The 19,079-nt window shown below is 42.1% G+C and overlaps 1 protein-coding gene across 1 annotated transcript in view; it reads right to left on the bottom strand.

The window, feature by feature from the left end:
- LOC146190480 (cell adhesion molecule Dscam1-like) overlaps positions 1 to 19,079 on the bottom strand; it is a 248,871-nt gene that overhangs the window by 110,229 nt on the left and 119,563 nt on the right. The window contains exon 3 of the mRNA XM_084600899.1: positions 10,444 to 10,782. Within this exon, the coding sequence (XP_084457025.1) occupies positions 10,444 to 10,782 (339 nt within the window). The remainder of the gene's footprint in view (positions 1 to 10,443; positions 10,783 to 19,079) is intronic.

A 19,079-nucleotide genomic window follows, 5' to 3' on the forward strand; every position in this document is an offset into this window, starting at 1 on the left:
GACTCAGGTGGCCATGGTCATGCATGGTTGGACCTCAAATTTGGTATAATATACCGAAATCAAATTTTGGCGGCTCACAGAACAACTTTTAGGGGTGGTCCACTAATATTTTGAAGTCATTGCAAATATGGCAGTGCTAAAATCATAAGAATGTTTGTTCAAATTAAGCCAAGGTTAAATTTGGCCGTTTAGAGGGCCAAATGATGGCAAATTTCGGAATTGGAAGTATTTATGTTAGATACCAATTTGGTAAACTTCGGGCCAGGTGAAAATTCGGAGTTTCAGGGGCCCAAACTTCATGGATGGCCAACCTAAACTTTGAGTTCTCAGTGGATTGAATTGGTCATACTCAAATCAGGTTGCAAAGTAATTTTGGTCGAATTGGGAAGAGGTTAAAGTTCCAAGCTACCCAGCGACAAATTTTGCGCGTCCGGAGCGATACATTCTAGGACACATGCCAGTCCTGGACGGGGGCTTAGAAAGTGCAAAATCTCCTCTCGTTAAATCTCGTCCTGTGCCGGATGAACGCGTTTCGGTATTCGGATGTTGGCTCTTGGGTTTGGAACGAGGTCCCCGATAACAAAATTTACCAGCATTTTGTGCTTAAAAGCATGAAACCAGTGGAATTTGTGAGGGTATTGGAGACAGAGTCTTTTCCACTGAACTCAAAGCTTCTTTTCTTTTTTCAGGCTGTTTCAGGTGGATATCATCGGCTAGTTCCTTGACTTCAAGATAAGATTCTAGCAGTCACAGACGTAAAATAAGGGATAGATGTCGCATTCTCAAAATACGATAATAACACCTCGTATAAGAACCTAGAGAAATACATTCATTAGAGCGGTGAGCATCCGTAGTAGTTTTTGTATATTTAGTTGCTAGAGTAACAAGTACTTTCCCTGTGGCTGCTAATTTTCTCCTCCTAAACCTAATGCGACAGAAGCGGCTTGAGTGTGTGGTGTTTAAAGTTCCAGTAGTTCGCTGAAACTTTGTGGTGCAATATACAGTCGTAAATAACGTGTCCCTCTCTCCTCCCGTTTATATCTGCCCATTTTACGTTGGGATCATACGTTGCGTAGTAGCCAGAACCACTCACATTAGCCCACCGAGAAATTTATTTTGGAATAGAAATGAAAATAAAGAGAGAGAAGGTGAGATCGCGATCACTTCCGTCGGCTACAAAAAAAAAAACTAAAACAAAACACTGACAATTTGCAATGCATCAATGGTAAATTTTGTTAAAGTAGCAGGTGGAGAAAGATATTTGCAGTGAATTTTCAAGTAAACTGGGAGCTTCATAAACGAGCAATGACACTACAATAGTACGTAAATTCTTATGAAGAAATGTGTTACATATTAACTATAGTCGGATACAGGCCAAGAAAAAAGCGGCATCCAGCTACCAAAGGACCTCGCTCCGACCAACAGCTGCCGAGTTATACCATGCCGTCAAGGCCCACCACCTTGCACCTATAAGTAGCGCTTTGAACGCTTGTAAATAGTTCCTAAATGCTTCGGGAGTTCTAGAAAAAATACATACCTTTACTCAATTCGATCGGTGGTCGTTTACTCATCAAAGTAAAACTGGTAAATTGACGAATTCTGATGGGGAATTTCAACACCGTCGATTTTTGGCGAAACCTCTTCGTTGACCTGCGCTTCATTATATCAGCGGTTTCACCTCGTAGGGCTCCAAGGCATCCTTCATGAAGCCCTACGAGGTGATACCACTGGCGACACCGACGGAAGGACGCGACAACCGGAGGCGGCCATTTTGGTAAAGTGTGTGCCGCAACGTCAACACATTTGGAGCGATGCCACTGGCTGAAGGGGGGTCCTTTGAGGGCTGTTTGTCGCTTTTTATTGACTTGTATTTGACTATAGCACAGATATTTCAGATGATCGTCTAAAGTGTTTTGCACACGATAATAAATTAGCGATGATGAACACTAAAGTACAGTGGTGAAACTGTACGTGAAAACAACCCTAATTGAGTAAAATTCCTTAAAATGAATCATTACAGAAATGAGCAAAATCGGTAAGTACACTGAAAGGAGCTGACCTACAAAACATAGTAGAGCATACGCTACAATGAAAATTCTGTTTTCATAATGCTTATTTTGACATATTTACGGACACGAACGATACTGGAACTCTCCATAAAAGCACAAAGACAGCAAAAGAACTGCTCTCTAATCAGATGTTCAGATGGTTTTACATAATCATGCATGTGGGGTCCGCTTCTCATGCAACGCGAATAGCTTACATAAAGTAGCCAAATATTTCATGTACGAAATGTTTGGGCACAATGTAAGAAATGTAATAAAAATGGAATCCGCGCGAAAGGGACCGGAGAAAGACCGGTGAATATGAACTGCACGTTAACGCCGTCTTGTATTCCCGGAAGGGAATTACGCTGTGAGTGCATCTGTAATGACTTTCCCTGGAGAAAAGCAAGCCAAAAACTCGTGTAAGGCACGAAGACGATGGAAATAATGAAAAACAGCTGAAAGCAAACCTTGGGTAAACGTTAAATTGCGGCAAGAGAGGTGAAACTCCTCGTGAAGCATCCGTCTCACTCAGCAGAAATTATGCTATGGTTGCAAAAAACAGACTACGGAAACACAAAAACACGCGATGCAGTTTCGGCTTGGCTGAGTTCATGGGCACAGATTGTCGTTGTTGAGTTACTATTTGGCATTTTTTTCTTTTGTTTCGTGATGTTCGCTCCTGTAGTGCTCATGCATAAAACGCTCTCTTTTTTTTTCTCCCTTTTTAGCTACACCGTTCGGTCGGTTTTTTTTTTTTTTATTCTCCTCCTCAGAACTACGCAAGAATCATTCCATGAGTGCCACGAGGCGCCTTTCTACAGAATGCCGAGGTTACAACAGTTCGTGTTCGGAAATCTCTACAGGCATACTTTTGCCTGCGTTTTGTGCCTGCGTGTTGTGTCTTTTAATAAACACGCCATTTTTCTTGCTTTCATTATCTTCTTGCTTCAGTTTTCTTCTTTCCTGAATTGCCATCCTTCCTGCGAACTGGAATGCGACAGAAGAATGTCTCTTAAGCAAACGTTGACCATGAGTGCGACTCAGAAACATTAGATGTGTGCAGGCACAATTCTTGTCATTCAGGGCGCCCTTCTGGAACATCAAGACCTATCATTGAGATATAGAAGCTTTAGGAAAAGGAAGACGCATAATAAGGCGCAGAATCTTGAGGCAGCCGTAAATATGGTATGTTACGCACCTAAGCGCGCTTCTCAGTGCTGAAGCATGCAATAACAATGGCAAGACGCGGCGCCTTTTTCGTTTCGTGCCTTCGTGGCATGACCATAAGTAAAGTTCTCGCGAAGCGACGAAGATGGGAATGCGCTGATCGAAAGACAAATGTTAGTCATTCGGCGATATGTTCTTCCAAATCAACTGCTAAAACACTGAAGTGAAGCAAGGACACTGGAGACCCCCCCCCCCCCCCCTCAATACACGCCACATTCATAACTATATATAGCCTCCATTTGGATCATCCCATGTCACTCGTAAAGTTATTAGAGAATGCAGTGTGGCTATTGAAATTGCCTGTGTGTTAAGGAAGAGCTCTAGGCGCGTACGTGTTAAAAATAGCTCACCTTTGAGGTCAGCTTTCATTGTACATTTGTTATACTAGGTAAAAAAAAAGCTCATTACTGGTCTCAACCCTGGAATTTATGCATTTGCTTACACCCGCTTACTTATTATAAATTCTGTTGGATCGTTTCACGTACTGTGATGACTAATAACTGTTTGGCTCACCGCAGACGCAGTTAAATTGCGCTCCATTACATTGCGAGGCGGTAGGTGCCACGGATCTCGGATATATGTGCTCCAAGACATATCGGGCCACATGCGCACTTTGCACTCAAAAAATAACATGCGTGCGTGTCAATAAGTATTTTCAAACTCCAGCGGTTTTTTAGGATGCATACGTATAATACAGAACATCGCTTTGTAGGCCGTCATTGCACCCGCCACCGCTTTGGTGGTGGACGACGGCTGTTGTTGCGGCGCGCGTCTTTCTCTCCCTCTTTCTTTCTTCTTCATTTTCTCTTCTGTCTGCACGAGGCAGCGGAGGTGGCTCAACTACAGAGCCAGTAGCAGGCACGTGCATTTTCTTTTCCTTCTTCCTACAGCCACAACAACAACAACAAATTGCTGCAATTTGATATAGTTGAAAAACATTATCCACCGGTGGGCTTTCCAGACAACATTCGCACCCTCTGTTGGCGTCCGAGTGAAGGCTTAAGCATTTCAAAGGGCAGCATAAGTGTTAAAATGGCAGGACATTTTCCCAATGCGGTAATATTTTATCAACAAAATGATGAAAAACACAGATGTTTAAAAAAAAAGATTGTGTAATAATTGTTCTTTCAGTTCGAGCAACTTAGCTCAACTCTAAACGAAAAATCACTCGACTACGCATCCACGGCCTTCAGCGCAATGAATAACTGCTCCATTTTTATGAAGCCAAGACTTCAATCAATGAGTTCAGAGAGTGTCAGAGAGATTTTGAGGAGAATTTAGGAATTACTGCTTGTGAACGAAGGGTGGTTGAATATTTTAAATTCGTTAAATTTGTTCCGACAAGAAATGTAGGCAACGACGCTTCACAACGAACTTTACACTTCTGAATGCTGTGAATAGCCCAGCTTTTAAGCCAACTGTTTCTATGTGCTACATGCAAAACCAACTGTTCGCCATGCGGCTTGAAAGAATCATAGTAATAAATTAGGAGAAATGAAAGCGGTCAAACGATGAAGCATTTGATGCCCAGTGTACTTTTTGGCACAAAAACGATTAAATAAATAATGCGGCCGAGCCGTCTACCAAGAATTTCGCGTCAGCGATATGATCGTTATTGAGCTTTTTGTCTTCATATTTGCTCTAGTCTGTAAACGTCTTACATGGCAGAAATGAAATCGATTGATAGGTAGATTAATTGATTATCGCATATAAACTTGTAATTGACTCAGTTTCGAATTCCCTTTCATTGGCCTCAAAGAAATGATTGTGTTCATTCACTTATTGATGAACTGGATGACTGATCTACCACTCAACGTCTAAGGATCAACTTAGAAATTATTTTTGTTTAGCTTTTTGTTACTGCAATGGAAGCTTGCATGAAAAAGATATCCGGAGCTGAAGTTTACAGTATGATGTGCGTGACCACAATGCTACGCAGATCCCTAAGCCAAGATTAAATGTATGCTCAGACATATCATGAATAGAGTGATGTACTGCTCGCTGTTGGGAAAAGATGATTATGAGGCCCCCATTTACTTATACGGCGCTTAGCGTTCGATGAGGTCAAAAAATAAAAGGAATGGTATTGCTCAGGCTGCTATCAGTATTCCAAAACGGTGCTCCTTGTGGTTCTGGAAATAGCGGTGAGGACTACGCCTACCCCGAACCTTGCCTGTAAGATGATGGACAAAAATATGGTAGCAGTGAAGTGGAGCTAGATTATAACTGAAGCATAATAATTTTTTAGAAAGCACAGGTCCATTTGTAACCCTTTCTTTAATTCATAATGCGCACATCAAAACTTCTAGCATCGAGATAAACTGAGCATAAAAAAACGTGTAGAGACTTGTTTTTTTTTTTTTTTTTTTTTTTTTTCCGAGCTACATTCACTTCCAGAAGCTTTCTGTTTCGCAGCGATGAAAGGCGATTTGGCCGCGAAGAGTGTTGTAAGAGTGGGGCCTCCTTGAGTACATTTGGTTGATAGATGTTTTTTTTTTACTTTCGTCTTTATGGGCATCTCTGCCGATTGTACTCTGCAACAATAAAAAAATAACTGTCCGCTCAGGCCCAGAGAGAAGAGAGGTCTTCGGCTTTTTTTTATCCAACATTTCCTACGTGAGGATAAGCAGATATCGATTGTTTTTTTTTATTTTTGACGTCCTTTGTCCGCTCCTATCATGGTATGAAGAAAACCTTTTTTCTGTGTTTTTGTTGAGTTTCACAACGAACGAATCATAAACCAGATTTAAGAGATTCATTCATTATGCTGTTGTATGTCTTGATTATATTTAAGGCATTTGTTGGTTCTTCAGCCTAATGCCACTCCGCACTTGGGCTGCATGTCTTGTCTATCACTATTCAGGGGCAACGAGCTTTAGAAAGCACTGATTATTTCCCCTAGTTTGCATGTCCGAAACTTCTACGCAGGCGTAGCCACGTCTGCCTTGCGTTAAGAATAAGGTGTCTAACTACCTTGCTGCATACTAGATAATGAAGAGGTTGATGAGCAGGGCAGTAAACTTTTCACTGCCACGTTCTTCATCGACGCTTCACAAGTGTCTCACAGAGCATCCTCGCGCAACAGAGCACGGTTCCTAAACATCTTCGTTTCGCGCTTGCAAGTTGTGTCATACATTTCATCAGCTGTACAAGAAAACTTGACCTTTCTCTCCCCGAGCTTAAGAAATGGAGACCGGACATTCCGAGCATGTCCGCCACTCAAAGTACCAATTTATTTTTAGATGCAAACACGTTTTCTCAATTTGCACGCCAATCGCCCAACCACTATAGGAACATACTGAGCATAGCAAATTGCTTATATTTCGAGTACTCATTGCACATATTTATTATTCGGCTCTGGTCTACATAGTAATAACTGCTTTTTGCAATATTCATCATCATCAGTCTGATTATACCCACTGCAAGGCGAAGGCCTCTCCCATATTTCTCCACTTAACCCGGTTCTGTGCTAGCTGCACCCACTTGACCCCTGCGAACTTCTTAATCTCATCCGCCCACCTAACTTTCTGCCGCCCCCTGTTATGCTTTCCTTCCCTTGGAATCCAGTTTGTTACCCTAAGCGACCATCGGTTATCCTCTCTTCGCAATACATGTCCTGTCCATGTCCATTCTTCTTCTTAATTTCCACTAGAATGTCGGTAACTTTTTCTGACCCACTCTGCACGCTTTCTATCTCTTAATGTTACCCCTACCATTTTTCGTTCCAAATCCCTCTGGGTTGTCCTCAACTTAAGTAGAACTCTCTTGGTTAGCCTCCACGTTTCAGCCCCATAGGTGAGTACAGGCAAGATGCAACTGTTGTATACTTTCCTCTTGAGCAATACCGGTAAGCTGCTAGTCATAATCTGCGAGTGCTTGCCAAATGCGCTCCATCACAATCTTATTCTTCTTGTTATTTCCTTTTCATGGTCCGGATCTGCGGTTACTACCTGTCCTAAGTAGACATATTCGCCTACTACTTCCAGTATTTCGCTACCTAATGTAAACTGCTGTTCCTTCCCGAGACTGTTGAACATTACCTTAGTCTTCTGCATATTGATTTTCAAGCCTACCTTTCTACTTTTTCTCTCTAGGTCATCAATCATTATTTGCAGTTCATTCCCCGAGTTGCTTAGCAAGGCAATGTCATCAGCAAATCGCAGATTACTGAGGTATTCTCCATTTACCCTTATCCCTAACTGCTCCCATTCCAAGTCTCTGAATACTTCCACTAAACAAGCTGTGAATAGTACTGGGAAGATTGTGTCTCCTTGCCTAACACCTTTCTTTATGGGAATTTTGTTACTTTCTTTATGCAGAACTATGGTTGCTGTGCAGCCACTATATATATCTTCCAGCACTTTCACGTACGGCTCGTCTACCCCCTGATTTCGCAATGCCTCCCTCACCGCCGAGGTTTCAACTGAGTGAAATGCTTTTTCGTAATCAATGAATGCTATGTATAAGGGCTGGTTATATTCCGAGCACTTTTCTATCACCTGATTGATGGTATGGATATGATCGATAGTAGAGTACCGTTTCCGAAACCCTGCTTGATCCTTTGCTTGATTGCAGTCTAAGGTTGTCCTGATTCTATTTGCGATTACCTTAGTAAATACCTTATACGTAGCAGACAGTAAGCTGATTGGTCTGTAATTTCTAAGGTCCTTAGAGTCCCCTTTCTTGTGAATGAGGATAATGTTTGCATTCTTCCATGATTCCGGTACCGTCGATGACACCAGGCACTGCGTATACAGGGTGGCCAGTTTTTCTAGCACGATATCCCCCTCGTCCTTCAGCAAATCTGTAGTTATCTGATCCTCTCCAGCTGATTTCCCCCTTTTCATAGTTTCTAGTGCTTTCTTGACCTCGTCCTTCGTCACTGGTGGAACGTCTGACTGTTTTTCCCTTTTGCAATATTAATAACGTGAAACCATTTTTTTTGCGGCCCATTACGCCGAAAATGAGGAATGTTATTTGCCAGCTGAAGGTTCTTTGTTGTGGCATGACATTAGAAATAAAATCAGCAAGACATGCATAATAAATAGAAAGTGGCGAAATACAGGTCGCTTTCCCTAACTTTGAAAGGGCTCACTTTTTTTTTTCGTTTCTAGTTAATTTAGCTCTTTTTTCGTGATATGCAAGAGCGCGCAAACTGAATAGAGATCTCTAAGATGGTAGAATGAATACAGGGAAGGGAGATGCACAAAAATGGAGGTCCTAGCAACAACGCTCCACGAAACATTTTTTCTGTCCTCGCTGAATAAAAAAAAGACGGAACGGGCTTTTCTAAAGTGCGTCTCAGGTAAACATGTGCTGTAAAGAATTTCGGGCTTGAGTTTCTGTTCTAACATAGGGAAGCGATAGAGAAGAGCTGTTTTTTCTCTTTGCATACTTTGTTTTTCATTCAATATTTTGTTCTTTCGGCTGCCAAAAAGGAAACCAAAAAGTATATGAATGAGATGTACTTTTTTGTATCTCAGTTACAAAACCGACAGGGTGGACAATAGGATAGATGCCGACATGTTTCCGCAGGGAAGTTTGGAATAACGCTGAAACGCAGACAGCGTGGCACGCGCCCTGTAAACAGCTTTCAGCCCAGAAAGTATCGCTGATATAAGCACGCATGCAAGGACACATCCCCTTCCTAGGCACAAAATCAAGAGAAGCAGCAATAAAAAGCTAGGTGAATAGCTAGAAACAAAGTACAAAATTTAGTTATAAAATGCTAGCAGGAAAATGGATGCACTCTCATTTACGTACTTATTCGTGTATTTACATCATTGTTGAGTGGTAAAGTCAAAACAAGCCAAAATAGTTCTTATTAAGAGTGTGAAGCCCATTTTGGCTGCGTTTAAAGGTATGGTTGCTTATATGCTAGGGAGAATGCGTGCGAGTACGTGCACATGGGCGCGTGCTTTTGCTTAAATCTGTGAATTTCGCATGCGCATCGCCTGTGGTATCAGCCACTGTCACAGCAGCTTCGTAATGAGCTGAAATGCTCTTTATCTTGTACATAAAAATATTATAAGCATAAATCGCCTTAGCTTTTAGTATAAAAAATTGATGTTTAACAATGCAACGCCTAGAATATTCAAAGCAGGAAATGCATGCGGCCTGACCCTTGTTACGTTACATTAAAATAGCACAGTTTATGATAAAAATTACTTTTAATCTCACGTATGCTAAGTGCGAACTGTCACGCAGCACATGAAGCAACATTATGTGGTAACTGAACGAAGGCGCTTAGTTTGCGCTCGTTACATCGACTTCTCGTGCTGATGTATTCTGTCCAAAATTCACTTCTGCAGTGGCTTGTAGTGGGCTGTTAACAACTATGACTCCGAGTATATAGTTCGCGCATGAACATTGGTCACCACTGAGATTTCTTATCGTTGACCATAAAATCACCGCAGATTATGAGGAGAGTGTTCGTTGCCTGCACAATGCATGTGCACACATTAGCGTTGTTTATAAAAGCCTTCGTCATGAAATTGTTTAAGTTCTTTTAAGCGGTGCTTGGAGGTCTGTATGTACACGCTATTACGACGTCTCGTCCGCTGACGTCGCATTCGAGGGCACACATGCACCCGCACGTGATCTTTGGACTTTTGAGAGCTGCAGTGCACTGAGTGTCACACACGCCGTGAGATTCGATGCCCTTTGAAGCTATCAGCAAACAAATCAAGAGAAAATGAAATAGAGCCCTAGGTGGTAGGTACTTCAAGAGCCCTTTGATCACAGCGGTGTTTCTAAGAGCCTGAGCAGTTATGGGAATTACAACCCATAAATCGTCATTTCCTCCCCTTCGCCTCGCCATGAAAGAAGTGCCACTACTACCCCAGTTGTCATTTCCCCGCAAGCTTTCCTTGCTATCCGCTACAAGTGCTTGCTATCCGCTGGCAAAGCCTTAAGTCAATAATTTTACCATCCCTCTTGTTTTCCCATATCGTTAACATTGTTCGGACCGGTTTTGAGTGCTTGCCGTCGTTGTGAGTGATTAGAAAAGGTGTTTGTTTTTCTTTGAGAAAAATTGTGTTTCACAGGATTCTTATTTGGACGGTAACAATGATATACTTGAAGGAGGAGGCGGGCTTAATGGGACAAAACATCCGCTGATATCCGACGGACACTTTTCAGATAAAATGCATACGGCACATTGACTCACCAGCTTTGACGTGGACGCTACGGCTGAAGAGAGCTCCAAAGTTGTTCCTGGCTGTGCAGCGATACCGGGCCGAGTGCACTTCCTGACGATAGTCTTCGCCTCGGAACGGGAAGAACTCTAGCGTTCCGTCCGGTCTCGTGCGGCGCAGTCCCGGCAGGGTATCCAGGGCTGAACCGGACTCGTTGGTCCACCCTATCTTCGGCCGAGGTTGCCCCGAAGCGGAGCATGGTACCAAGGCGCCGGTCGAGTTGGAGAAGACCACCTGAACGGGCGGCTCGTGAAGAAATGCTGGTGCGGCGGAGCCTCCTGAGGTCGGCGGAGGTAGGTCGCCTGCAGCCCCTGAAGAAATAATTGTTGGGACTTAAATTAGAACAAGAGAGGCGAACCATCAGAAAAAAAGCGTTTACTTTTTCTTTGTAACAGCAGCAATTTCAATGCTTTATCTGTTCCTGCACCACGAACTACATGGCTACGAGTGTTTTTATTTGAACCGAACCAAGCGAGCACATCGCAGTCAAAAGCAATTATAAATTAAATGAACGAAATATACTGTGAGAATGACTGCGACTTTTCGCTTTATTAAATATTCTCTCGCACGTTTAATAAGCTTTTGTGTGCACGCTGCGCCACCTGACGTAAAGCAGAATGTCTCTTGTTTTTGACTCCACTGTCAACGGGGTCATGGTGTGTACGCTTCTTCCCACATCCACCTTGTTTAGACCAGTGATGTGATAGTCGGATGAAAAAGAATAAAATTACAGCATTTCGTCCTGGGTGGAAATTTAAGCCGCTCTATATAGCTCAGCCAGCATTGTATGAGGCCAATTTATGGTGATACTAAGCAACTGATTGTAGCCGAAGGGATGTTAGAGTATTTAACGTGGCATCGCTAGTTGGTCAGTTGTCGACAGCGGTCAACAACAAATCAAGGTCAGGAGTAGTGCCTTGTAAACTCCTGCCTTTTTCTCTATTTACATGCTGTCATTTTCCAAGAATAACTATCAGAGCAAAATAGAGATAGTCCTATTCTAAACTTTCTTTTAAAAGCCAAAGTCTGAACAACAATATGAACATTAGTGTGCAGCAAAATGAGTGGTGTCATAATTTGTCAATGTAGAATCTACGGTAGCTCCAGCTGTACACTTTTAGGAAGAGTTAGAAAAGCTTACTATTTTTGAATTCTTAAAATCTTATTGTAGCTTTTGTTGTTTGGTTGTATGTACGATTTAGGCCTTTTTCATCGTTCAACGTTTCTGAGATGCAGTGAATTCTTATGTTCAAAATCCGGTAGTAAGGCGTCTATACAAATACTGTAATACTTTTTTTCACTGCTCTTCGCCTCAATAGTGGGAGCCTTACAAAGGCATTAAGTTTGCACGCCCTATCTTATTATCAATCAAGTGAAAACGAACAATCTGCCAGAGGAGCGAAACAGATTAGGAATTAATTGCTAGCCAGCGTGTTTGCGCGCACTGGTATTAGTGTGCGTGGGTATACATAGTAATTCAGAGATCAAAAAGACTGTTTATTGCGAACCGTGGGTATATGGCGCTCAAAACGATTTCGAGTTTTCATAATGCAGGCGCTCACAACAGCCTCTCAACTCCTGAAGTAGGCAATAAAAGGCAAACGATTCGTTGGCAAGACGGCAACAAAGGACTCGCCCTATTTTTGTGGGATCGCCAAACGCCGACGTGATTTGGCTGCCAGGCCTACTGGGGCCACTCGGTGCTTCACTTCTAACGATTTGTCGAATACGGGGATGCCACTGAACCTGTAAGCTGGCTGTGTAGCATCTGCAAGTCCAACAGTAAGCGCCGGATTTGGGTGCGTGCATAATCTGCGTCGTGTGCGGACACGAGCCAACACTGTGAACTGGCATCTGGTCGCAGAGCAATATGTGCATCAGGTCGATTATCAGAACAAAGAGCGTTTCTCGTTCATGTCGATGCAATAATAATTATAAGAGAGCTAAACGATCGGGTAGAACAGACGGTACAAAAAATATTGAGTAGTAAACTACTTGTTTATATAGACGTTTTCACGATCCTGGGAGAAACCACTTTGGCTGGGCTGCTAAATTGGGTAGTCGTCAACTCCTCCTAGTGCTACGCGACCAGCCCAGCGTCCAATATTACACGCCCTTCTCATCTTAATAGAATCATGTGGAGGCGGGAAAAGCAGCAATATAAAAACAAACAATCCCAGGATATGCTCCTAATAGTTAATTATCAAAAGGAAAATCACAAGGGGAAACATGAATTAGGCAATGTAAATTGTTGAGAGTCTGCAGCCAATGCGATTAGCATTCGCACATGTCCCTGTAAGGGGGTATATTATTCGTCCCAGAAATCTGGACTTAGGCTTTGTCATTCTTCTCTCTATAAATTGGCTATTATCCAGCAATGCTTACAGCCCCAAAGTGCGAATGATGTACGACGTTATTTGAAGCGCATGCGAGGTTTCCAATGTCTTACGACTGCTTGAGTTGTTGATCAATATTAAAACGTCCTCATTCCCTGATGTAAAATCGACTAAATGTAAATGGCGAAGAAATCTCACATGCAATAGAGCTGAAATATTTGATGAAATATTTCGGGGCTTCTTGTCACAAATTTATTTTCATTTCTTGCAAGTTCATTTCTGGAGAAAATGAAGTTCACGCCAGGGTTTCGCTAATCATTTAGTTTTTCTTTTTTTTTTCTGATTATGAGGCACCTTGTCTATATACCGAATGTGTTCTTATATTTGTATTCCTCCCTGGTCACATTTGGTACAGGGTAATCCACTTCCAGCTATAACAATGTAAATGGTTTCAAATTAACATTGCGTACGATGCAGGCGTATATAGAATCAAAGCGTTCCAACAACAGAGAGACCTGGAGGTGGTGCTTCGCATGACCTAGCTTCATTCAGTGGCCTGGACAGATGCAATGGTTATTTAAAAGGAGTAACCGTGCTAAGGGTAGAAGTGGACGAACCTGTACATACATTATTGTGGCGTTCAGCGAGCACTGACAGTGCAACTCACAGCGTTTTTAAGGTATACCTAATAGCAGTTAGCCTTTTTCAAGTGCTTCTACTGTAATTTCAGTTAGATGCATGCTAGACCTGTGCAGTAGAGCCTTCATGAACATTTGGTTGATCACACGTTTAGACTACTTCGAAAGATTTGACTGAGATGGCCGAAGGCTCTTTGAAGAGCGCAATGTGCCTGCCCAGCAGAGATTCTAATCATAGATAACAGGTTCCAGATATAAATTGTTTTGCGCATCGCTAGCACAATGTTCAACTCACCAGAGGTTAGTACTCCTCTCTCCAATTCATATAATGAGGAAGACTTCTGCTTTGTTAAGGTCTGGGAATATAGTATTGAACTTGTATGTAGGCCTTCACTTGGTTGCAGATGCAGAAGGCGATGATTTAATTGCAGCACAGCATGTCTGTTCAGAAGGCGCAATGAGTCGCAGTTATACTTTTCATGGAGCGGGAAAATAAATTCTATAAAATGCAAACTGCGTTTTGCCTCAGCCCATAAAGCTCGAGCTCCAAGGAAGGTTAATTAGCGCCAACATGGCAGTTATATTTTATGGCTCAATAACGAGCGCCGACCATGCGAAAGGGTCGGAAAGAAACATTAAGGCGCCCGTACAAGTGGGGTGTGTTCAAAGAAATGAACTTTTGAACAAATAACTCAAGCAAAAGAAATGAGGCGAAAAAGTAGCAAGACATGGTCGTAAAATCTTGAAGCATGGTGTAGTAGCAGCCGTGAAGTCTCTTGCGCCTCCCATAACACGAAGGCAAACTTGTAGCAGTGAGCATAGGCACACAGCGGGTCGCTATAATAAAGTTTTATTGCCTTGCTTCTAACACCTCGTCGCCTTTATGCGCACATGAAATTACCTATCTTTAATTTCTTATTTTCGTTATATAGTTGGGAAATTGTGAACATTTTCTGCTTTTCGATTTTGCGTTTCGGATAGAAGATATTATAGCTTTACATCACGGGCATCAAAGGATAACTTCTAGGCTCGTAGTGACAGATATACACAATAGGAATTTTTTTTTAATTACAAGGCTATCTGCGAGGTGCTCCGAAGCGTCAGAAGTTATTCACTTCTTTCGTTTTAATGCACCAAACATAACGTATCATGTCCACGGGTAATTAATTTGCAAGATAAAAATAACTACCTTCTAGTGCACGAAAAGTACAAATGGCACCACCACATGTAAACGAACAGATGTATTCAGTAAACTGGGTTTTTCAGATGAACGCTGTTTGGTGGGGAGTTATTACAGTAAACGATGAGCAGAAGATTTCGCTCTGTAGCTGGTATTAAATACGAGACAAGGAATGATCCTCATACCCTGTACAACACGTAAAAACCTAGCCATGCCCGTCATCATTTCTTGACGACGCCGACGACGCGGGTTTTTCTGGAGAGTAGTACTTTTAGCGCTCTCAGGTTAGAAAGGAAAATTTGGGGACGCCGCTGCAAACCAAAAGAACAGCCTTTAAATGTTGCTCACTACTTGAGCATGTTGTGGTTATAGCTTAGTGCGTGGTCCTGGTGCTTTGTGATTTGGACAGCTTGCCTGCCTAATTAGGAGGAAGAGATAGTGGAGGAAGTGGGAGTTTCATTATGTAGACGGGCGGGAGGGGGGGGGGGGGGGAAGGGGACTGCACAATTTAGATCCAGGTCCCTCTCTGGTATTCACAAGCTAGAGAGCGATAGTTTGAGAGCTTGTAAGGTTGGCAACTTCACCCTAAAATAAACGCGAAGTCTCAATAGGCGGAGCTAAAGTGAAACTCAGCAGTAATTGGCTGCGTGTGAGCTCTGTGAGCTGTGAAAGCACCTTGGTAGCTTGTCCATGCAGTTATACGTATGCTGGCTCTAATGGCCTAACCTTTACATATGCCGCCTAACTTTTGGTTACATTTATTTAATAATTTTGCCCTGAAGGTACAGAGTACCTGACACAGGGGCAGGAAAAATCACGACAGTCGTAAAAAACAAATTATTATTTTTCAAAAAAAAAAAAAAGAAGATCAGGCAAAGCACTTTTTCTCTCACCATGTGACGCAGCAGTTAGGCCAAGCCTAAGCCTCTAGAGCTATATAAGTTATGCAGAACCATTCGACTGATTTTGAGTGACTGCAAGGACTCCATACGGTTTAGATGCCAACCTCACTGCTTCGTTGCTTTTGGCAAAGGCTGCGCGTAATATATGGTTGTCTAGTGCGCTTGGAGTATGAATTACTTTCTTTAATTTTCTCCTAGGCATTCTTCAGGGATGTCTTTAGTTTTTAACGTTAGTAAGGCAGCCATAGCCTGCCTTTTTTTTTTTTTTTGGAATAGATACTGGGTCTCTCTGTTCTTGCTAAGCGGCATAAAAAAAGAGGAGGTGGAGACAATACGACAAGAAAATGAACAAGATACGCATTAGCTACACAGGGGAAAAATTAGGCCTAATCGATTATTTAATTTGAGCCGGAAAATGGGAAGGCGCACTTTCCCGGTGCCCTAATGGCTGGCTCTCACGGGTGAAATATATTAGAGTGAATGCTCTCCGGCTTTAAATGGATGCATTTCACCTGACATATTCCTTAGAATTTGAGCTCAATCGCTTTGTGATTGTTTTTACTTCACGGTAATAAAATCTGCCATGTAGGCACTCCTGGATTTCGAACCTATATGCATGAAACTTGTTCTCTTCTATTGACCTTCCTTTCCCTTTTTGATCACGTGCTGCGCAAATCACTTGATGCTTATTTTATGACTTCGGTGTATACATCTTTCATCATAATATTTGCCGAAATACCTCTTTGTTTCCTCTTCGCAAAGTGGTTCGAAACGTGCGGATGGTACAGTGTTTTCATTTTGGAGCCAACCTAAACAGCTCCGACACGTTTTTTACGTGTAATAACAGATCTAATTAAAACAAAAAAAATACCAATTCGTCTGCCACAGCAAAGCAGCTGAATTTACTACCGCAATTGTTATGATAAATTCTGCGTTTATTAAAAAACCTATAATCTCCCACTATCTACGCTCTTTCTTTCATGGGAACACCAATGCTGTCACTGTCAAGTCGTTTAAAGGTGGGCATGCATCATGCTACGACTGTGGCCAACTTCAGAAGCATTGGAAAATGATTATTTTTCTTGTTCTCTCGCATTCACTGGAGGAAGCGCCGAAAGCAATCCGCATTCAATGCTGCTTCCTTACAGCCGCGCTAAAATGAGAAAAGGGTGCATGCATCCTTAAAGGAAGAAGCATAATTGCGACTGCTGCTAGCAATTTGCTTTTTGGGTTACGCGTGCATGTAGACCATGATTTCACAGATTGCAACAGCATAAATTATCGTTATTTTAAGAGTGTTCTTTAGTTATAATCGAGATGTACTTTAGGTAGATATTGAGGGTTCTATTTGTTTTTAAAGAAGGCATATTTCGTCTTCATTACAGCTGTCTCAGTTTTTACAGTAAATAGATGATGATAAAAGTAGAAGGCAAGTTAAAAAATAAAAAAGGTTCAGCTCTGCTATGCCTTGATATACGTAGCGAAAAGCAGTGACTACCTCGGGGTCAAAAGGAGTTAATTTCTCCAGTCTTCTGCACCGTTCGATAGCAGCTAAACTCTCCTTGGCTTCCATGTCGAGCGCGTTTAAGTTCACCGGCGTTCCATAATAAGCACTGGCCGGCGGCGTTGGAGCACACTCTTTCCCGCTTAGTCTTCCTAGCTGACGGCAGATTGGTGACGGCAAATCCTTGACGGCACTCTAATTGAGTGACGAATATTTTAATCCTTGGTACTTTCAAATTTCGCGCCAATCGTGGTATCTGTCACTCGTGGAATTCCGCTAAAATCCTCATGGTAGACAAGCAGAATTATGAAGACCGTTCCACGAACCGGGGTGTGACACAGCGGTAAAGCGCTGGGCTGAGGATCCAAGAGATGGAGGTTTGATTCCCGGCTAGGGACTAGTTTCTTTTTTTTTTAATTAGGAGGAGTCGCATACCTCTTAAGCGTTGCTAGGAACGCCGGTAGAGCTTGGCGAGGGGGCTGCGCAGCTGTCCTTAGCTGTGACGTCACTCGGTCGCGGCATACGGCTTAGGGCATACGCGAAGCTCGTCTCCGACCATCGTAGGAAAGCTTTTCGCTTCAGAGGGGCTTAATGGCCGCTGGCACGTATAAAATATACCAGTCTCTTGCTCCTAAATTAGAATCAGAGATATTTGTTTCACGGCTGGGGTATGTTTAAACTATGTGCATAAAAATGAAATCGTGGTAATGGGGACTGAATTGGTACAGCTACTTCAATATAGATCTAAACATGTTGAACCGTTACGTAGTAATAATACAAATGAGCACGGCTGATGTAATTTCGTCGGTATTGGAAAATATTACCAATTCGTGGGTGGACGTGTTTACAAAAAAAGTAAATACGCTGTTCTACTCTATTCTCCCAAATCCGAATAAGCATCGTTCTTGGGAAGAAAGCAGAGCTTATACGCAGTTTTCCTTTGTCGGCAGAGTTCCGACATGCGCGAACGAAGTCAGGAAACTTGAGCATCATTGTTCGGCTGATAGAATGATGGATCCCTGGCTGAAATTTTACGCATCATATTTTGGATTTAGCGGAGAGCACGTCACAAAGAAGGGAAAATGTGAAAGCTGAGAACCTAACCTGATTTCAAGTATCCACGCAAACTTTCCTTACCCGAAGCGCCACATCCATCAAGAGAGGAAAGAAAAACAACAGAAAATGCAGCTCAGCTTATGGGAAGAAAAAAGAGGAAAGCAGAATGAAGTGATGGATAGTAGCTTTTCCATAATCTAAGACTAGCTGCAGAGGACAAGAAGCAAACAAATGGATTTAGTAGAGAACATTCGTAGCGGAGACTTTTGATCACTATTCTGCCTAAATTAGGTCGGAGGCTTACAAGGCAGCGCTGAAACTAGTCCATAATAAATGTAGTAACAACAAGCACGAGAGAAGGTGCCGCACCATCACAATTTGTTTAACGGCAGTGAAATAGTCACCTTATCTGCGCTTGACACATTTCTTGTCATGTGTGTAAACAACGCACAATCAGTTATTTATAATTAAATATTGGATTGCAGAACACCCGAGCGATCTGGAAAACATTTGTGTTTCTTGGTTCGCTTTGTAGAAATTTCGATCAAAGATAAATATGTTTAGGAATGAATGTCATTAACAATAGAGTGCAAAGCATTACAAATATGTATACTTGCAACTTCACGTAAATGTCATTTATAGTGAGGTGACACTGCATGGTAAATGAGAAAATACTTTTAGCATGCTCATAAATGACAAATATTGTAAATTTTGTTTATCCTCAATAATGAATCTTACTACTACGACTTCATTTACTATACTGCAACTGTTCTATTACTACTAATACTAATACTATATGTCCCTAATGCCACTGTAAGAAGGAGAGCAATAATTAAGCAGTGCTTACGTTAGGCGTTTTACTAGGAGATCATGGTTTATTCATCGTCCCGCCCCCTTCCACGGTATATTTACAAAATGTCTGCCTATCAATAGTCCATTACATATCAAACTCGACAGGTAGTGTCATATTGTTTTCGATAGCATTTTAATAT

Source organism: Amblyomma maculatum, chromosome 4 (assembly GCF_055883805.1).
Source record: "Amblyomma maculatum isolate TAMU_Amacu chromosome 4, ASM5588380v1, whole genome shotgun sequence".
Lineage (NCBI taxonomy): Eukaryota > Metazoa > Arthropoda > Arachnida > Ixodida > Ixodidae > Amblyomma > Amblyomma maculatum.